This window comes from Sapajus apella, unplaced genomic scaffold (assembly GCF_009761245.1).
Source record: "Sapajus apella isolate SASKATOON/1434 unplaced genomic scaffold, GSC_monkey_1.0 scaffold91, whole genome shotgun sequence".
Lineage (NCBI taxonomy): Eukaryota > Metazoa > Chordata > Mammalia > Primates > Cebidae > Sapajus > Sapajus apella.
Window position 1 is genome coordinate 2,631,136 of NW_022437031.1, and position 15,091 is coordinate 2,646,226.

At 41.3% G+C, this 15,091-nt stretch overlaps 1 protein-coding gene across 3 annotated transcripts in view; it reads left to right on the top strand.

The window, feature by feature from the left end:
* ZC3H12B (zinc finger CCCH-type containing 12B) overlaps positions 1-14,721 on the top strand; it is a 504,463-nt gene extending 489,742 nt beyond the window's left edge. For all 3 annotated transcript variants that reach the window (XM_032255797.1, XM_032255798.1, XM_032255799.1), the window contains exons 5-9: positions 383-1,146; positions 8,842-8,981; positions 10,485-10,719; positions 11,348-11,454; positions 13,227-14,721. In XM_032255797.1, the coding sequence (XP_032111688.1) occupies positions 539-1,146; positions 8,842-8,981; positions 10,485-10,719; positions 11,348-11,454; positions 13,227-14,647 (2,511 nt within the window). In that variant the 5' untranslated portion in view covers positions 383-538 and the 3' untranslated portion in view covers positions 14,648-14,721. The remainder of the gene's footprint in view (positions 1-382; positions 1,147-8,841; positions 8,982-10,484; positions 10,720-11,347; positions 11,455-13,226) is intronic.
* Positions 14,722-15,091: the final 370 nt, after the last annotated feature.

Here is a 15,091-nt window from a genome sequence, read left to right on the forward strand (position 1 = left end):
AGATATATATAATATATATATATATAGAGAGAGAGATTCTTTCCAAGGAAACATATATATTATATATATATAATTGCATCTTGTTGAAATGTGATGTTTCTGTTTCTCAAAATTGTTGTGATAAGCAGATAACTTTAGCTGTTATTTTGTGTGTATATTGGGAGTGAATAACAACAGCATTATTGCCACCACTGAAATTTTTATGTCTAGAATTATTATAGAATTAGGGACTCTTTATCTTTCATGTAAGTCGAGTCCAATCATTATAAGCAGAAAAATCAAACGCCAAAAACCTGTAGTTTCTTAAGAAGAAACCTCTGTATTCTAAAATTCTTTTCCTAAAGTTTACTAAACATGATGTGGTATATGTGTTTATTTGTAGGGACTGGTAACATCTGAACATACCAAATGAAACAGGCAAACTCTTCCACCATCGCTACCACGACATTTTACCACAAAAGCATGCCACTGCATGTGGATTCCAAGCAGGCTAAAAAGAAAAAGAACTGATTAGACCTCAGAAGACCCACTGAACGGGATGACGGCCACAGCTGAGGTAGAGACACCAAAAATGGAGAAGAGTGCCTCCAAGGAAGAGAAGCAGCAGCCTAAGCAGGACAGCACAGAGCAAGGCAATGCTGATTCTGAAGAGTGGATGAGCTCTGAGAGTGACCCTGAACAGATAAGCCTTAAGAGTAGTGACAACAGCAAGAGCTGCCACCCTAGGGATGGTCAGTTGAAGAAAAAGGAGATGTCCTCCAAGCCACACCGCCAGCTCTGTCGATCACCCTGCCTAGATCGTCCAAGCTTCTCCCAGAGCAGCATTTTACAGGATGGTAAACTTGACTTGGAGAAGGAATACCAAGCTAAGATGGAGTTTGCTCTAAAGTTAGGCTATGCAGAGGAACAGATTCAATCAGTGCTAAACAAGCTGGGACCAGAATCACTTATTAATGATGTATTGGCAGAGCTTGTCAGACTTGGGAACAAAGGTGATTCAGAAGGGCAGATCAACTTGAGTCTGTTAGTGCCTCGTGGGCCCAGCTCTAGAGAGATTGCAAGTCCTGAATTGTCTCTTGAAGATGAAATAGACAACAGTGACAATTTGAGGCCAGTTGTCATTGATGGAAGTAATGTGGCAATGAGGTAAGCCTGGTATGTTTTTTCTCTTTTTAAAAAACTGCCTGAGCTCATAAAAATTTTCTTCCTTTGCAAATCATTACAAGAGGTACAGGGTTAGTGACTGTGGCTTGTGTTTCTGAAGGTGACCAGAAACTAAAATGATCCTGCCCTTGCCTTTTCTATCTCCACTGAAGTTGCTGCCAATGTGCGTTCAGGTGTTCGGAAGGCAGGTTCGACAACAGTGATGATGCTTCAGAGGAGACGTAGCCATTCAGCTTTGTTCCTTTTGGGGTCTGCTATCCCACCTCTAGACTAATCATCCGGAAAATGCTGCTTTTATAAAGTCACTTTGGGGTTTACTTAGGAACTTTCAGTAACTCTCAACTGTTATTATACTGAATTTTTATCCTTTTCCCTGGCTTTAAGGCTCTTTGTGATCTGGCCTTTCCCTCCTCCCATTTAATTGCATTTCTCACGCTTACTGCATTTACATTTATCTCTTTAATGGTCTTTATGTAAATTATGCTGATTTCTATTCCCACTACCTGTGTTCATGTAATTTCCCAATATAGAAGTGGCCTCCTTTTTATCTTCATAGCCTTCAAAATGCACCACCTCCATAAAGACACTCTTAATTTTTCTGATTCCAATGATGATCTCTGACCTACAATATCTGTGGTAGGCTGAATGATAGCCCCCTGGAGATGCCCACATTTTAATCCCTGGAATCCCTGAACACATTATCTCATATGGTAAAAGGGACTTTGCAGATGTTACTAAGGTTCTTGAGATGGGAGAGATTACCCTGGATTATCAATGTGGGCCTAATGCAATCTCAAGAGTCTTTATTAGAGGGAGGCAGCAAGATCAGAACAGGTAGAAGATGCAATGGCAGAAATAAGAAACTGGAGTGACATAAGAAAGGGACTATGAACCAAAGAATGTGGGTGGCCTTTCTGACCCATTGGACTGTTTCAGAAACAAACAACAAAAAAGAGGATGGGTGGCCTCTAGAAAGCTGAAAAGGGGAAGGAAACAGATTCTCTCCTTAAGCTTGCAGAAAGAACACAGCTTTGCTAACATCTTGATTTTAGATTTCTGACCTCTTGAACTTGTAAGACAATAAATCGGTGCTATTCTAAGTCACTAAGTGTGTGGTAATTTGTTACAGCAGCAGTGGTAGCATAGTACCTACAGTGCCTTCATAATTTAGTCCATACTCTCTCATATCATTTTTTAATTTTGTGTCAGAGAGCCGTAGGAATCCCTCCTTCTATTTCTCAAATGAATTGTCATCCCGCCTTGGTTGAAAAAAACCCAGTAATCAGCAGCCTATTACCTACCGAGTCCATCATTGCTTGATTGGGTGCTCCCACAGAGACATGAGAGAGTGGGGATCGTAGAAAGTCATGAACCATACCATTGCCATATACAGGAAATGCTTAGCGGGCTACCTGGAAGTACATTTTAGCATATAGTCCTGTTTAATCCTCACAGCAACTTTATCTTACTGATGAAAAAATAAAGCTCAGCAAAGTTAAGTGACTTCCCTGAGTTTACATAGCTAGTAAGCAGTAAAGTGACAAACTTAAGTCCTCTGACTTCAAATGAATGAAATGAAACAAACTAACATTTATGAATACTGATTCTGTGCCAGGTTCTTTCACGTATGTGAATTAATCCCCATTGGAAACCCCATAATAATAAACTAATTTGATTCATTTTTGCAGGTGAAGAGATTCAGGTTCAGAGAATTTGAGTAACTACGCAAAGTTACCCAAGGTTACAAAACTTAGATTAAAACACTAGCCTGACCCCAATTCTCTTTTCACAATATCACACAGTATTATGTGGCTATTAGTGTTACTAAGAATATCTGGGCCAGGCACAGTGGCTCACACCTATAACCCAGCACATTGGGAGGCCGAGGTGGGAGGATCGCTTGAGCCCAGGAGTTCAAGACCAGCTTGGGCAACATGGTGAAACCCTTACTCTATGAAAAATACAAAAACTAGCTGGGCATAGTGGCACATGCCTGAAGTTCCAGCTACTCAGGAGGCTGAGGTGGGAAGTTCTCTTGAGCCCGGAAGGTCAAGGCTACAGTGAGCAGTGACCTCACCAATGTGCTCCAGCCTGAGTGACGGAGTGAGACCCTATATAAAAAAAAAAGAAAAGAAAAAAAAGAATATTTGGTGAATTTGCTAGTAGCAGAGAATACATTTACAGATTTCCTTTTTCAAAGTTTTAAAACCATGACAGCATCATCATTATAAGGTGAGTAAACCAGGCCAGACGACTCCTTTGTTTTAATGAGGGGAAACCAAAAGCACAGTAACAAGAAAGTTAAATGGCCTGCACACAATGCTACAGCAATCAGAATGATGCAGTGGGCCAGTGAAAAGCAAAGGATGACGCCTGTGTTCCAAAGCCCAAAGGTATCTCTGCTGCCCTCCTAACAGGCATAAGAAAGAGTGATTCTTGAGCGGAAGGAGTTTGGGATGTGCCCAGCTCAATTTGTCACCAAACCAGACCACCCAAAATACCCTAGATTGGACATGTTTCCCAAGGCCTACCCTTTTCTTTTTTGGTCTGGTCGGGTTTTGTGTTTCGGAGTTGAGGATGAGAAGAGCCTAAGGCATTCTTGGGGACTTTGGCTTCATGGTAATGTATAACTTCCGTCTCTCTGGACTTCTATTCAAGGATTGCTGATCATGAAGGACGCTCTTTTTTTTTTTTTGAGACGGAGTTTCACTCTTGTTACCCAGGCTGGAGTGCAATGGCGCGATCTCGGCTCACCGCAACCTCCGCCTCCTGGGTTCAGGCAATTCTCCTGCCTCAGCCTCCTGAGTAGCTGGGATTACAGGCACGCACCACCATGCCCAGCTAATTTTTTGTATTTTTAGTAGAGACGGGGTTTCACCATGTTGACCAGGATGGTCTCGATCTCTTGACCTCGTGATCCACCCGCCTCGGCCTCCCAAAGTGCTGGGATTACAGGCTTGAGCCAGAAGGACGCTCTTTTGCTTTTTAAGGAATAATGCAGAGATTAAATACTTGGATAATTAGTTTCAACATATCTGGTCTATGTCAGTAGCAAACTACTATACTGACAGGAAAGTGAACTTTTATCTCCTGTACAAGTTACTTCGCTAAATTAATGGCATCTTGCATGATTTAAATAAAGCAAAAAACAATAACATGCAACCTTATTATTAAGAGCATACTAAAATAGTGCAGAGTAGACCATGTGATTTTTTAAAAATTACCAATTGAGTCCTTGTTAGCATCTTTTTTTTTTGGTCTGAGTAGTAAATTACTGATGAGTCCCATTTATTCTGCAATCACATTTCACATGCTCAAAGTTCAGCGCTATACTCTACTTATGGATTTATTATTACTGTTAATCTAAATTTAGTTTGTTTTCCTCATTAGTTAGCTGTAAGTTTATGGTGAGATTGGTATTTTTCTTAGACGAACTACATGTTAATGTCTGTTGTTTCTCAGCCTGTTGGATGAGCCTGCATTAAAATTATGACGCTGGCCAGGCACAGTGGCTCATGCCAGTAATCCTAGCACGTTGGGAGGCCAAGGCAGGCAGACTGCTTGAGCCCAGGAGTTCAAGACCATCCTGGGCAACATGACAAAAACCCACCTCTACTAAAAGTACCCAGCGTGGTGGTGTGCACCTGTAGTCCCAGCTACTTGGGAAGCTGAGGGAGGAGAATCACTTGAGCCCAGGGAGATTGAGGCTGTAGTGAACCAGGATCATGCCACTGCACCCAACCTGGGTGACAGAGAGATTGAGGCTATAGTGAACCAGGATCATGCCACTGCACCCAACCTGGGTGACAGAGAGAGACCCTGTCTCCAAAAATAAAATAAAATTATGGGCCAGGCCTGGTGCCTCACCTCTGTAATCCCAGCACTTTGGGAAGCCTAGGCAGGAGGATCATTTGAGGTCAGGAGTTCAAGACTAGCCTGGCCAAGAAGGCAAAACCCCATCTCTACTAAAAATACAATGCTTTGTTTGCCATTAGCAGCATTTGGTTAACATTTGCAGTAGTAGTGTACCTGTGGTCCACATACTGATTATCCTAAAGGGTACATTCATTCTGAGAGCTGTCTCCTTTGGGAGGAGAAATCCATTTCAGAGGAATTAAGGCTTTGAAATGTAAATGTAACCATATTCTTGTTAAGTCTAGGAGAAGCCCAAACATTTGAACCCTAGAGAAAGCAAGTGCACAGGGAGGGGCCAATGACCTCTCTGCTAAGCTGAATTTGGCTTGGGAACCTGGATCATGAGGGTTCCTAAGCCAGTTTACAAGACAAAGTGAGCTGTAGTGTCGCCAAGATACTCTGTGACTTGCAGGTCCTAGGGTTTTTAGCTTTTTTAGATTGGAAAAGGACATTGTATGGGTTTAAGCAAAAACAAGCCACTTGCAAGCATTACTTTATTTTCCACTTTTTTAAAAAAATTATTCATTCTTTAAATGTTTTGGGGACAATAAACTTTGCATACTTGGCTGTTGTGTAGGTCTTCATTGCCACCTTGATAAATGTTGAAAGTACCTTCTGATTCTTATTGGACATTTGGTGTGCCTCCAATGCTTCAGTGGCATACTTTTATTATATTTTAATGGGATGCCATAGGTATCTTACATTTTTTTATTAACATAATTCTCAGTATGTTAGGAAATCTCAAAATACAAATATATCAAAATATTAACAGTGTTTGTCTCTGGATAGTAGTAAAACAGTTGGATTTTGAAGTTTTTTTTCTTTATACTTTATGTATTTTCCACATTTTATATGATAACTACATATTACATTTTTAATGATGAAATATATACATATATATCTATGTATATGTTTCAAGACAGGGTCTCACTCTGTCATCCAGGCTGGAATGCAGTGCCATGAGCTCACTGTAACCTCAAACTCCTGGGCTCAAGTGATCTTCCTGACTCAGCCTCCCGAGTAGCTAGGACTACACGTGTGCATCACTATACTTAGCTAATTTTTTGTAGAGACAGGGTCTCACTCTGTTGCCCAGGCTGAAAAAAAATATTTTTTTAAACAAACAATTTGGCAGTATAAAATATAAAGTTGCCGTATCTAACAGCAAATGGTACTCTTATATTTATGTCGGACTTACTGTTTGGGAGAAGATCATAGCACTGCAGAGCCCAATGAAATTCCATCCCTTTCCCTCAAATCCCCCCTCTAATGGCAATTCTGATAATTTTCCCAAATTCTATTTTTCTTTATACTTACCAGCACCGTAGCAGAGGGAAAATTCACAACTGGACATCTTCTCTTCCTGACTGTTTCATGCTGAGTTCATTCAATATTAACCCTTTAAGCACTGTGGCCTTGCGTGATTTCCTCATTGTTCAACTTTTTAGGAGTCAGCGGTAGTTATCTCTAAGGCTTGGAGTATATTGACAGCTAAATATATTTTCCTTTTGTTTCTTAAGTGCTTTCAACTTTCAGTTGAGTAGTATAATTGCTTTATGGTACTCATTAGGGACTTTTAAACATGATTAGCATATGCTTGGAAATGTTAATAAAAGCATTTAATGAATTTTTGCAATTTGCCTCAAGAGCAATAAGGCAGTGAGAAGTTTTCCAGTACAAGAATTGATAAGGCCCCTGATATTATATATGAATTCACCCAAAAGTAACAGTATATTGGAGTTAATTTCTGTAGTAGTTGAGTGAGCCAGTGCCGGTGAAAAGGTGAGGAATCCAAAGCGAGAAGCCCTGTCACGTTGTCTTAATTAGCCTTCTCACAAAACAATTCTTTTCTTCTCATCAGTCTTAAAAGACAATAGCCACTTGATTGTAGTAGAATTGGTACATGTACACCCATTTGTTACCATCCAAGCTGTTTAATTAACTATAATTTAGTGTGATTTATGTATACGTCAGAGCACTAGATACCATGCTAAGAGATCATCTGATTTTGTATAATTTTTGTATAATTTTCACAGCCAAACTAGGCCCAAATCTAGTGCATCTTTTCCCAATTTATCTGCAAATTTTCTCTCATCCAATTTCTATTTAAATGATTTCTGTTTGGCTTTTTAAGTTTTCACAATCTTTAATCCTACAAGTAATTCTGATAGAATTTTTTCTCTTTTATATCATGTTCTGGTTATAAAAAGAATACTTGAATTTCTTTTTTCTTTTTAATAAGGATAGATTCTAGCTATGTTGCCGAGGCTGGTCGCAAATTCCTGGGCTCAAATGATTGTCCCACCTCGGACTCCCAACATGCTGGGATTACAGGCCTGAGCCATCACGCCCGGCCAGAAATATTTGATTTTTTAAGGATATTTTGGAATTAGAGAAAGAAAATAAATCATGTAGAACAACAATAATTATTAATATTTCATGTATTTATTTATCGTATTTTTTCTAAGCTTATACATAGATTTTCTTCTACAAAATTGAGATTACATTATATATAGTCTGTAGTTTTTCTTTTCTCTTTCAGAATTATGAGCATTTCCTACATCTTAAAATTTTCATGAATATGATTTTTGTTGGTGCATTATATTTAATTAAATGGATATATGTAACAAGCATTTTCAGTGAGCATTGATGTGCATATCTTTTTTGCCATTGATGTTATTTTTGAAGCTTAGCATATATGTGCTTAAGACTTATCTCCTGGCTGAGCGCAGTGGTTTACGCTTATAATCCCAGCACTTTGGGAGGCTGTGGTGGGTGGATCATGAGGTCAGGAGTTCAAGACCAGCCTGGCCAACACAGTGAAACCCCATCTCTAAAAAAAAATAAAAAATGAAAAAAGTAAAAGACTTATCTCCAATTAATACTCTATATAAATTTTAAAGCTCTGGTAATACCTTTACATTTTTTATCTTTTGTGAATATCTCAATCCTTGAAAAGAAAGTGGTAGCAGAAACAGAAAGAGAAGACAGAAAATGGAACTAGTAATAGGAGATAGCTATCAGGGCTACAATAAATTGAGAGTTATTACTAATCATCTATGGCCCTGAATGAAGTTTGTAATAATAATGGCAAATTTGTAACAATTAAAAAGTACTTGATTTGTTCTTTAAAAAGCATATTACTTGGCATTATCAAGAATGTAAATGTCATGGCTGGCCGCAGTGTCTCACGCTTGCAATTCTAGCATTTTGGGAGGCTGAGGCAGGCGGATCACCTGAGGTCAGGAATTTGAGACCAGCCTGGCCAACATGGCAAAACTCGGTCTCTACTGAAAATACAAAAATTAGCCAGGCATCGTGGTGCACGCCTGTAGTCCCAGCTACTCAGGAGGTCAAAGCAGGAGAATCATTTGAATCCAGGAGGCAGAGGTTGCAGTGAGCCGAGATCATGCCACTGCACTCCAGCCTGGGGGACAAAGTGAGACTCCATCAAAAAAAAAAAAAAAAAATGCTATGACCATATTACCAATTGCAGAAATAAAGACTATAATTTTTATGAAAAAAAAAAAGAAAGGAAAGAAAGAAAGAAAAAGAAAGAAAGAAAGGAAGGAAGGAAAGAGGGAAGGAAGGAAGGAAGGAAAGAAGGAAGGAAGGAAGGAAGGAAAGAGAAAAGAAAAGAAAGAAAAAAAAGAAAAGAAAAGTCTATTATTAATACCTTCGTACTAAGAAAAAGCCTGCTTCAGGTATTTCTTTGCTACGTATTATCAATCTTGTCTCCTCTTATTCTCTATCTTCCTAAAGCCATGGGAATAAAGAAGAATTCTCCTGCAGAGGAATACAACTTGCTGTGGATTGGTTTCTAGATAAAGGCCATAAAGATATTACTGTATTTGTGCCTGCATGGAGAAAGGAGCAATCCCGCCCTGATGCACCAATTTCCGGTACTGTATCAAATAAGACATTTCTTCTCATCTAGAGACAAATCTGGAAAGATAGTCTGGGGAAAGATTGATGGTTCCAATGTAGATATTTATTTTTCAAAGTTGTTAAGTATATTTGAAGTATTTTTATTAAGTGTATATTTGAAAAGATTTCCAGATAAAGCCATCATTACTTTGTGGCATCTGACAGTTAAATAAAGAAAACTTCAATTCAGCAAAAGATAAAACACAAAAGTCTGGTACCTAGGGCCAATGATATTGTTAAGGGCCATGAAAATGTCTTAATTTTATTTTCTTCTCACATCAGAAGAAAAAATTGAATATAATAGCAATGCATGTATAATGATGTATCTAGCTGGGTTATCCTTGGCTTTATATCAAAGTAACTGAAAATGAAATTTTTAATATTTAATATTTCTCTTTTTTTGTGAGACAGGGTGTCGCTCTGTCACTTAGGCTGGAATGCTGTGGTGTGATCATGGCTCATTGCAGCCTCTACCTCCCTGGGCTCAGGTGATTCTACCACCTCTGCCTCCTGACTGGCTGAGACTATGAGCAGGTCCCACCAAGCCTGGTTAATTTTTGTATTTTTAGCAGAGACGGAGTTTTGCCATGTTGCCCAAGCTGGTCTTGAACTCCTGGGCTCAAGCTATCTGCCCGCCTCAGCCTCCCAAAGTGCTAGGATTACAGGTATGAGCCACCATGCCCAGCCAATATTTAACATTTCTTACAGAGGAAGGGGCCCAAGAAGGCAAAAATGCCTAAGGTGCTCAAAAGTCATGATGCAGTCCTAATGGCAGAAGCGTCTCTACATTCATTTACAACTGTCTTCTGAGCATCAGCTATTGCCGGGTATGCCTAATGAGAAAGTCCAGTGAATGGCTGTCTGAGCTGTGTGTGAAGCTATTTGCCATCTGCTTAACAGACTCTTGAGCCTCAGTCTGAGAATAGATCCTCGCCCTGTTCAAGCCCAGTCAGCAAACTTTTTTGCCTCAGCAATCAGGAGACCAAAAGGAAAGGGCGTCAGCACTCAGATGCTATAGCTTGATGTTTCATCCTAGTTTTGCCCTTCCCTCTGGCAAAAGCCAAAAATGTAAGTCCCTAAGAGACATGCTTTAGTTTCCTCCTGACAGACACATCCTCAGTACTTCCCTGTTAGAAATCAACAACCAAAAAGCTGGTGCTTTGGCCAAAGGACAAAACAAGCATCAAGAATGTTAAGATATCAATGTTCCTCTTACTCTTCTTGGTAGTTTTTAAAACTTAGATGTCATTGAATCCAGTTCCTTCATTTTATCAAAAAGAAGACTGAAGTCCAAAGGGGAAGATGACTTGCCTAAAGTCATACTCCAAATTGATATCATAAGCCAGGAACAGGGCCTACTTTCTCTCTAAAGAGCACATAACATCGTCATCCAGTACCAACATTTGCATTTTTAATATTAATACTGTTAATTTCCAAAGATGATTTCTGCTCTGTGGCATATAATCGTATTTTAACAGATCAAGATATTCTAAGAAAACTGGAGAAAGAAAAGATTCTCGTCTTCACACCATCCCGAAGAGTCCAAGGCAGGAGGGTTGTCTGCTATGATGACCGGTTCATAGTCAAACTGGCTTTTGACTCTGATGGCATCATTGTGTCCAATGATAACTACCGAGACCTTCAAGTTGAAAAGCCAGAATGGAAGAAGTTTATAGAGGAGCGGTTGCTGATGTATTCTTTTGTGAATGACAAGTGCGTTTCTTTCCACTAGGCCTATATCCAAGTTATCAGTAGGAATAGACTTCATTTCATTTTAATAAACATTCACCGAACACTTACTGTGTATCATACATTTTGCTGGTTGCCATAGAGATGAAAGGATGAATAAGGAAAAGGACTCACCCTTAAGGGGCTCAAAGTGTAGTAGAGGAGCGAAAGAGACAACCACAATGTGTTGCTGTAAGAGCTATAGTTAAAAGTTGTTTCTTAAAATTGCTTTGTCTATATGAAGAAATAGAAAAAGGCATCCGAGAGGAGACGTTTCAGATCAAGTTTACAGATGGAAGAAAGGGGGCTGCTAGGCATGACAGGTGAGGGGGATATCATGAATAAAGTTATGAAGGCATGAAAGTGGGTGGCATATTGGGGGAACCAGCAGACACGCCAGCATGGCTAGAACATATAGTTCATGGAAGAATGTTGAACAGGGAAAATCATCCTTTCTATATGATAAAGTGGCAACAAAGGGAAGAACTGCCATATTAGCAGAGGAAGGGCAATTAGAAGGCTGTGACAGCAGTACAGACACGAAAGTCTAAACGTCTAGTAAGGAGTAGGGGACAGAAAGGAAGACAGTCACCTCTTGCTTACTTCGTTTCAGATTTATGCCTCCAGATGATCCTTTAGGACGCCATGGCCCAAGCCTTGAAAATTTCTTAAGAAAGAGACCCATTGTTCCTGAGCATAAGAAGCAACCATGTCCTTATGGTGAGTACCTATGCACAAAATTAAGTTCTGTACCACAGAAAACATAAGGATTCTGTGAACTCTTTTCTCTTCCAGGTTTCCCTTTCAAATGGGAAATCCTGGTTTGTCCACTGTCTGTGAGTTAAAGTTTGTGTCTTCATGTACACTGTTAGGTAATTAAAGAAAAATCTTAGAAACTGAATGAGGAAAAGGTAGCTAGAATTGAATGGAAGATTAGTTGTCACTTGTGACAATAGAACATGTGCTCTAGCTGCCTACGTCCTGAACTATGTTGCTGTGAGCAGGGAAACAGAGAAACCTATATGGCCTGTGGAAGCAGAAAGGGCAATACCAAACTGAGTTTGGCCCCAATATGAACATGTGTCTCAGGCAGGTGACTGGACCCTCTGTCAATTGATACTGATCTTTCCTTTAGATCTGTCCTTTCCAGTTTTTGTTTGTTGTTTGTTTGTTTGTTTTAAACAAAGTCTCGCTCTGTCACCTAGGCTACAGTGCAGTGGCACAGTCTTGGCTCACTGCAACCTCTGCCTCCTGGGTTCAAGCGATTCTCCTACCTCAGCTTTTCCAGTAGCTGGGACTACAGGTGTGTGATGCCACACCTAGCTAATTTTTGTATTTTTAGTAGAGACAGCGTTTTACCATGTTGGCCAAGCTGGTCTCAAACTCCTGACCTCAGGTGATCCACCTGCCTCGGCCTCCGAAAATGCTGAGATTACAGGCATGAGCCACCACGCCAGCCTAAGTTTTTTTGTTTTTTTGTTTTTGTTTTTAAATACATATAGTTTTCTAGTGTTTTCATGCTCTTACCCAAGTCCCTCTGAAACAAGGTTTGTGCGACGTGGGCTGCTTGATCTGAGGCTACTTTGGATGTCTGTCCTTTTTGGATGATCATTTGTTTTGTGGGGTGTTTTGGTTTTTGTCCTCAACATTTAAGTCACAGAGTACTTTCATGTTCATTATCTCATTTAATCTATACAATAACCCTATAATATAGGCATGATGATCAACCTTGTTTACAGAAGAGGAAAATGAGGCTCACAAAATATAGTCACTTACCAAGATCACACAGCTAGTAAGGGACATAGTTGGAATTGAAATTCAGATGTGACTGGACTCCAAACCTGTGCTCTGTGCACTGCATTATGCTGCTTTCAGTTACTCTGTGCTGCTTCAGCATGCAGATTATGCCTAGGCAAAGTTGTGCATTATCGAAAAATTAAAGCTTCTCAACTGCTCAGCTTTAGCTTTTTTTTTTGACAGGGTCTTGCTCTATCACCTGTGCTGGAGGGCAGTGGCATGATCATGGCTCACTGCAGCCTTGACCTTTCAGGCTCAAGCGATTCTCTCACCTCAGCCTTCTGAGTAGCTGGGACTACAGACGTGCATCACCGCGCCCAGCTAATTTTGTTTGCATTTTTCTTTACAGATGGGGTTTCACCATGTTGCCCAAGCTGGTCTCGAACTCCTGGGCTGAAGTGATCCACCCATCTCAGCCTCCAAATTGCTAGGACTACATACATGAGCCACCGCATCCAGCCAGCTCTTAGCTTTTATGCTGCAATTTTCTCCATAGCTTTCCACTTTCTCTCTCCCCTCACAGTGTGTGATGCCTCCTTGGTGTTGTCTGTCTCTCATCTTTGTGGACAGTTAATTTTCTGCCTTTACCCCAAACAGTAAAGCCCTAACCTGAGTGACCAGATTGTTACAACAGTTTCTGGCACGGAGGGTTACATCACTGAGAGAGAGTCTTACCCCAAGGCATTATTTTTCAGGCAAAAAATGCACCTACGGCCACAAGTGCAAATACTACCATCCGGAGCGGGCCAACCAACCCCAGCGTTCGGTGGCTGATGAGCTCCGCATCAGTGCCAAACTGTCCACAGTGAAAACTATGAGTGAAGGCACCCTGGCCAAGTGTGGCACAGGGATGTCTAGTGCCAAAGGTGAGATAACCTCAGAGGTCAAACGTGTGGCCCCCAAGCGCCAATCAGATCCCAGCATCCGATCTGTGGCTGTGGAGCCTGAGGAATGGCTGTCTATTGCCCGTAAGCCTGAGGCTAGTTCTGTCCCTTCTCTTGTGACTGCCCTAAGTGTCCCCACAATCCCACCCCCTAAAAGCCATGCAGTGGGTGCACTCAACACCCGTTCGGCCAGCAGCCCAGTGCCAGGATCTTCCCATTTCCCCCACCAGAAGGCCTCTTTGGAGCATATGGCCAGCATGCAGTATCCTCCCATCCTGGTTACCAACAGCCATGGGACCCCTATTAGCTATGCTGAGCAATATCCAAAATTTGAATCCATGGGGGACCATGGCTACTATTCAATGTTAGGCGATTTCTCCAAACTGAACATCAACAGCATGCATAATCGAGAGTATTACATGGCTGAAGCAGACCGGGGGGTGTATGCCCGGAATCCTAACCTCTGTCCTGACAGCCGTGTGAGCCATACCAGGAATGACAACTATTCCTCTTACAACAACGTGTATTTGGCTGTTGCTGATACCCATCCTGAAGGCAATTTGAAGCTGCACCGCTCAGCATCCCAGAACCGACTTCAGCCTTTTCCTCATGGTTACCATGAAGCCTTAACACGAGTGCAGAGCTATGGCCCAGAGGATTCTAAGCAAGGCCCTCACAAACAGTCAGTCCCCCACTTAGCTCTGCATGCCCAGCACCCAGCAACTGGAGCACGTTCCAGCTGTCCTGCAGACTACCCCATGCCTCCCAATATCCATCCTGGGGCAGCCCCCCAGCCAGGCCGTGCCCTGGTGATGACTCGGATGGATAGCATTTCTGACTCCCGCCTCTATGAGAGCAACCCTGTGAGGCAAAGACGACCTCCCCTGTGCCGGGAACAGCATGCCAGCTGGGACCCGCTGCCCTGTGCAACTGACTCCTATGGCTACCACTCCTATCCCTTGAGTAACAACCTCATGCAACCATGTTATGAGCCAGTCATGGTACGGAGCGTGCCTGAAAAGATGGAGCAGCTTTGGAGGAATCCTTGGGTTGGAATGTGCAATGATTCCAGGGAGCATATGATCCCAGAGCACCAGTATCAGACCTACAAGAACCTCTGCAATATTTTCCCTTCTAACATCGTCCTTGCAGTGATGGAGAAGAATCCCCACACAGCAGATGCCCAACAACTGGCAGCCTTGATTGTTGCTAAGCTTAGGGCTGCACGTTGATATGACATAGTACTTATTTCTTTATACAAATATGAATATTAATACTAATACACGAATACAATTATAGTAACTAATAATTTGTGTTGCGCTTTACAAGTTAGAGTGTTTACATCATTTAAGCGCATAACAACCCTGTGAGGTAGGTCTTAATAACATCCTCTTTTATAGAGAAGGAAGCTGTAGCTCAGTGAAATTAAGTGGCTAGCCAGGGTCACACTGCTAGCAAATGACCAAGTCAAGACACACACCCAAGTCCTCTAATTCCAAGTCCCATGCCCTGTTGCACTGCACCATGCAGGTAAGGGAGGACAAAACCCAGGGGGAGAGGTCTAGATGCAAGAAACCCCAGAGGATTCTTTCTTTCTTCCTTTTTTTTTTTTTTTTTTTTGAGACAGAGTCTCACTCTGTTACATAGGCTGGAGTGCAGTGGCGTGATCTCTGCTC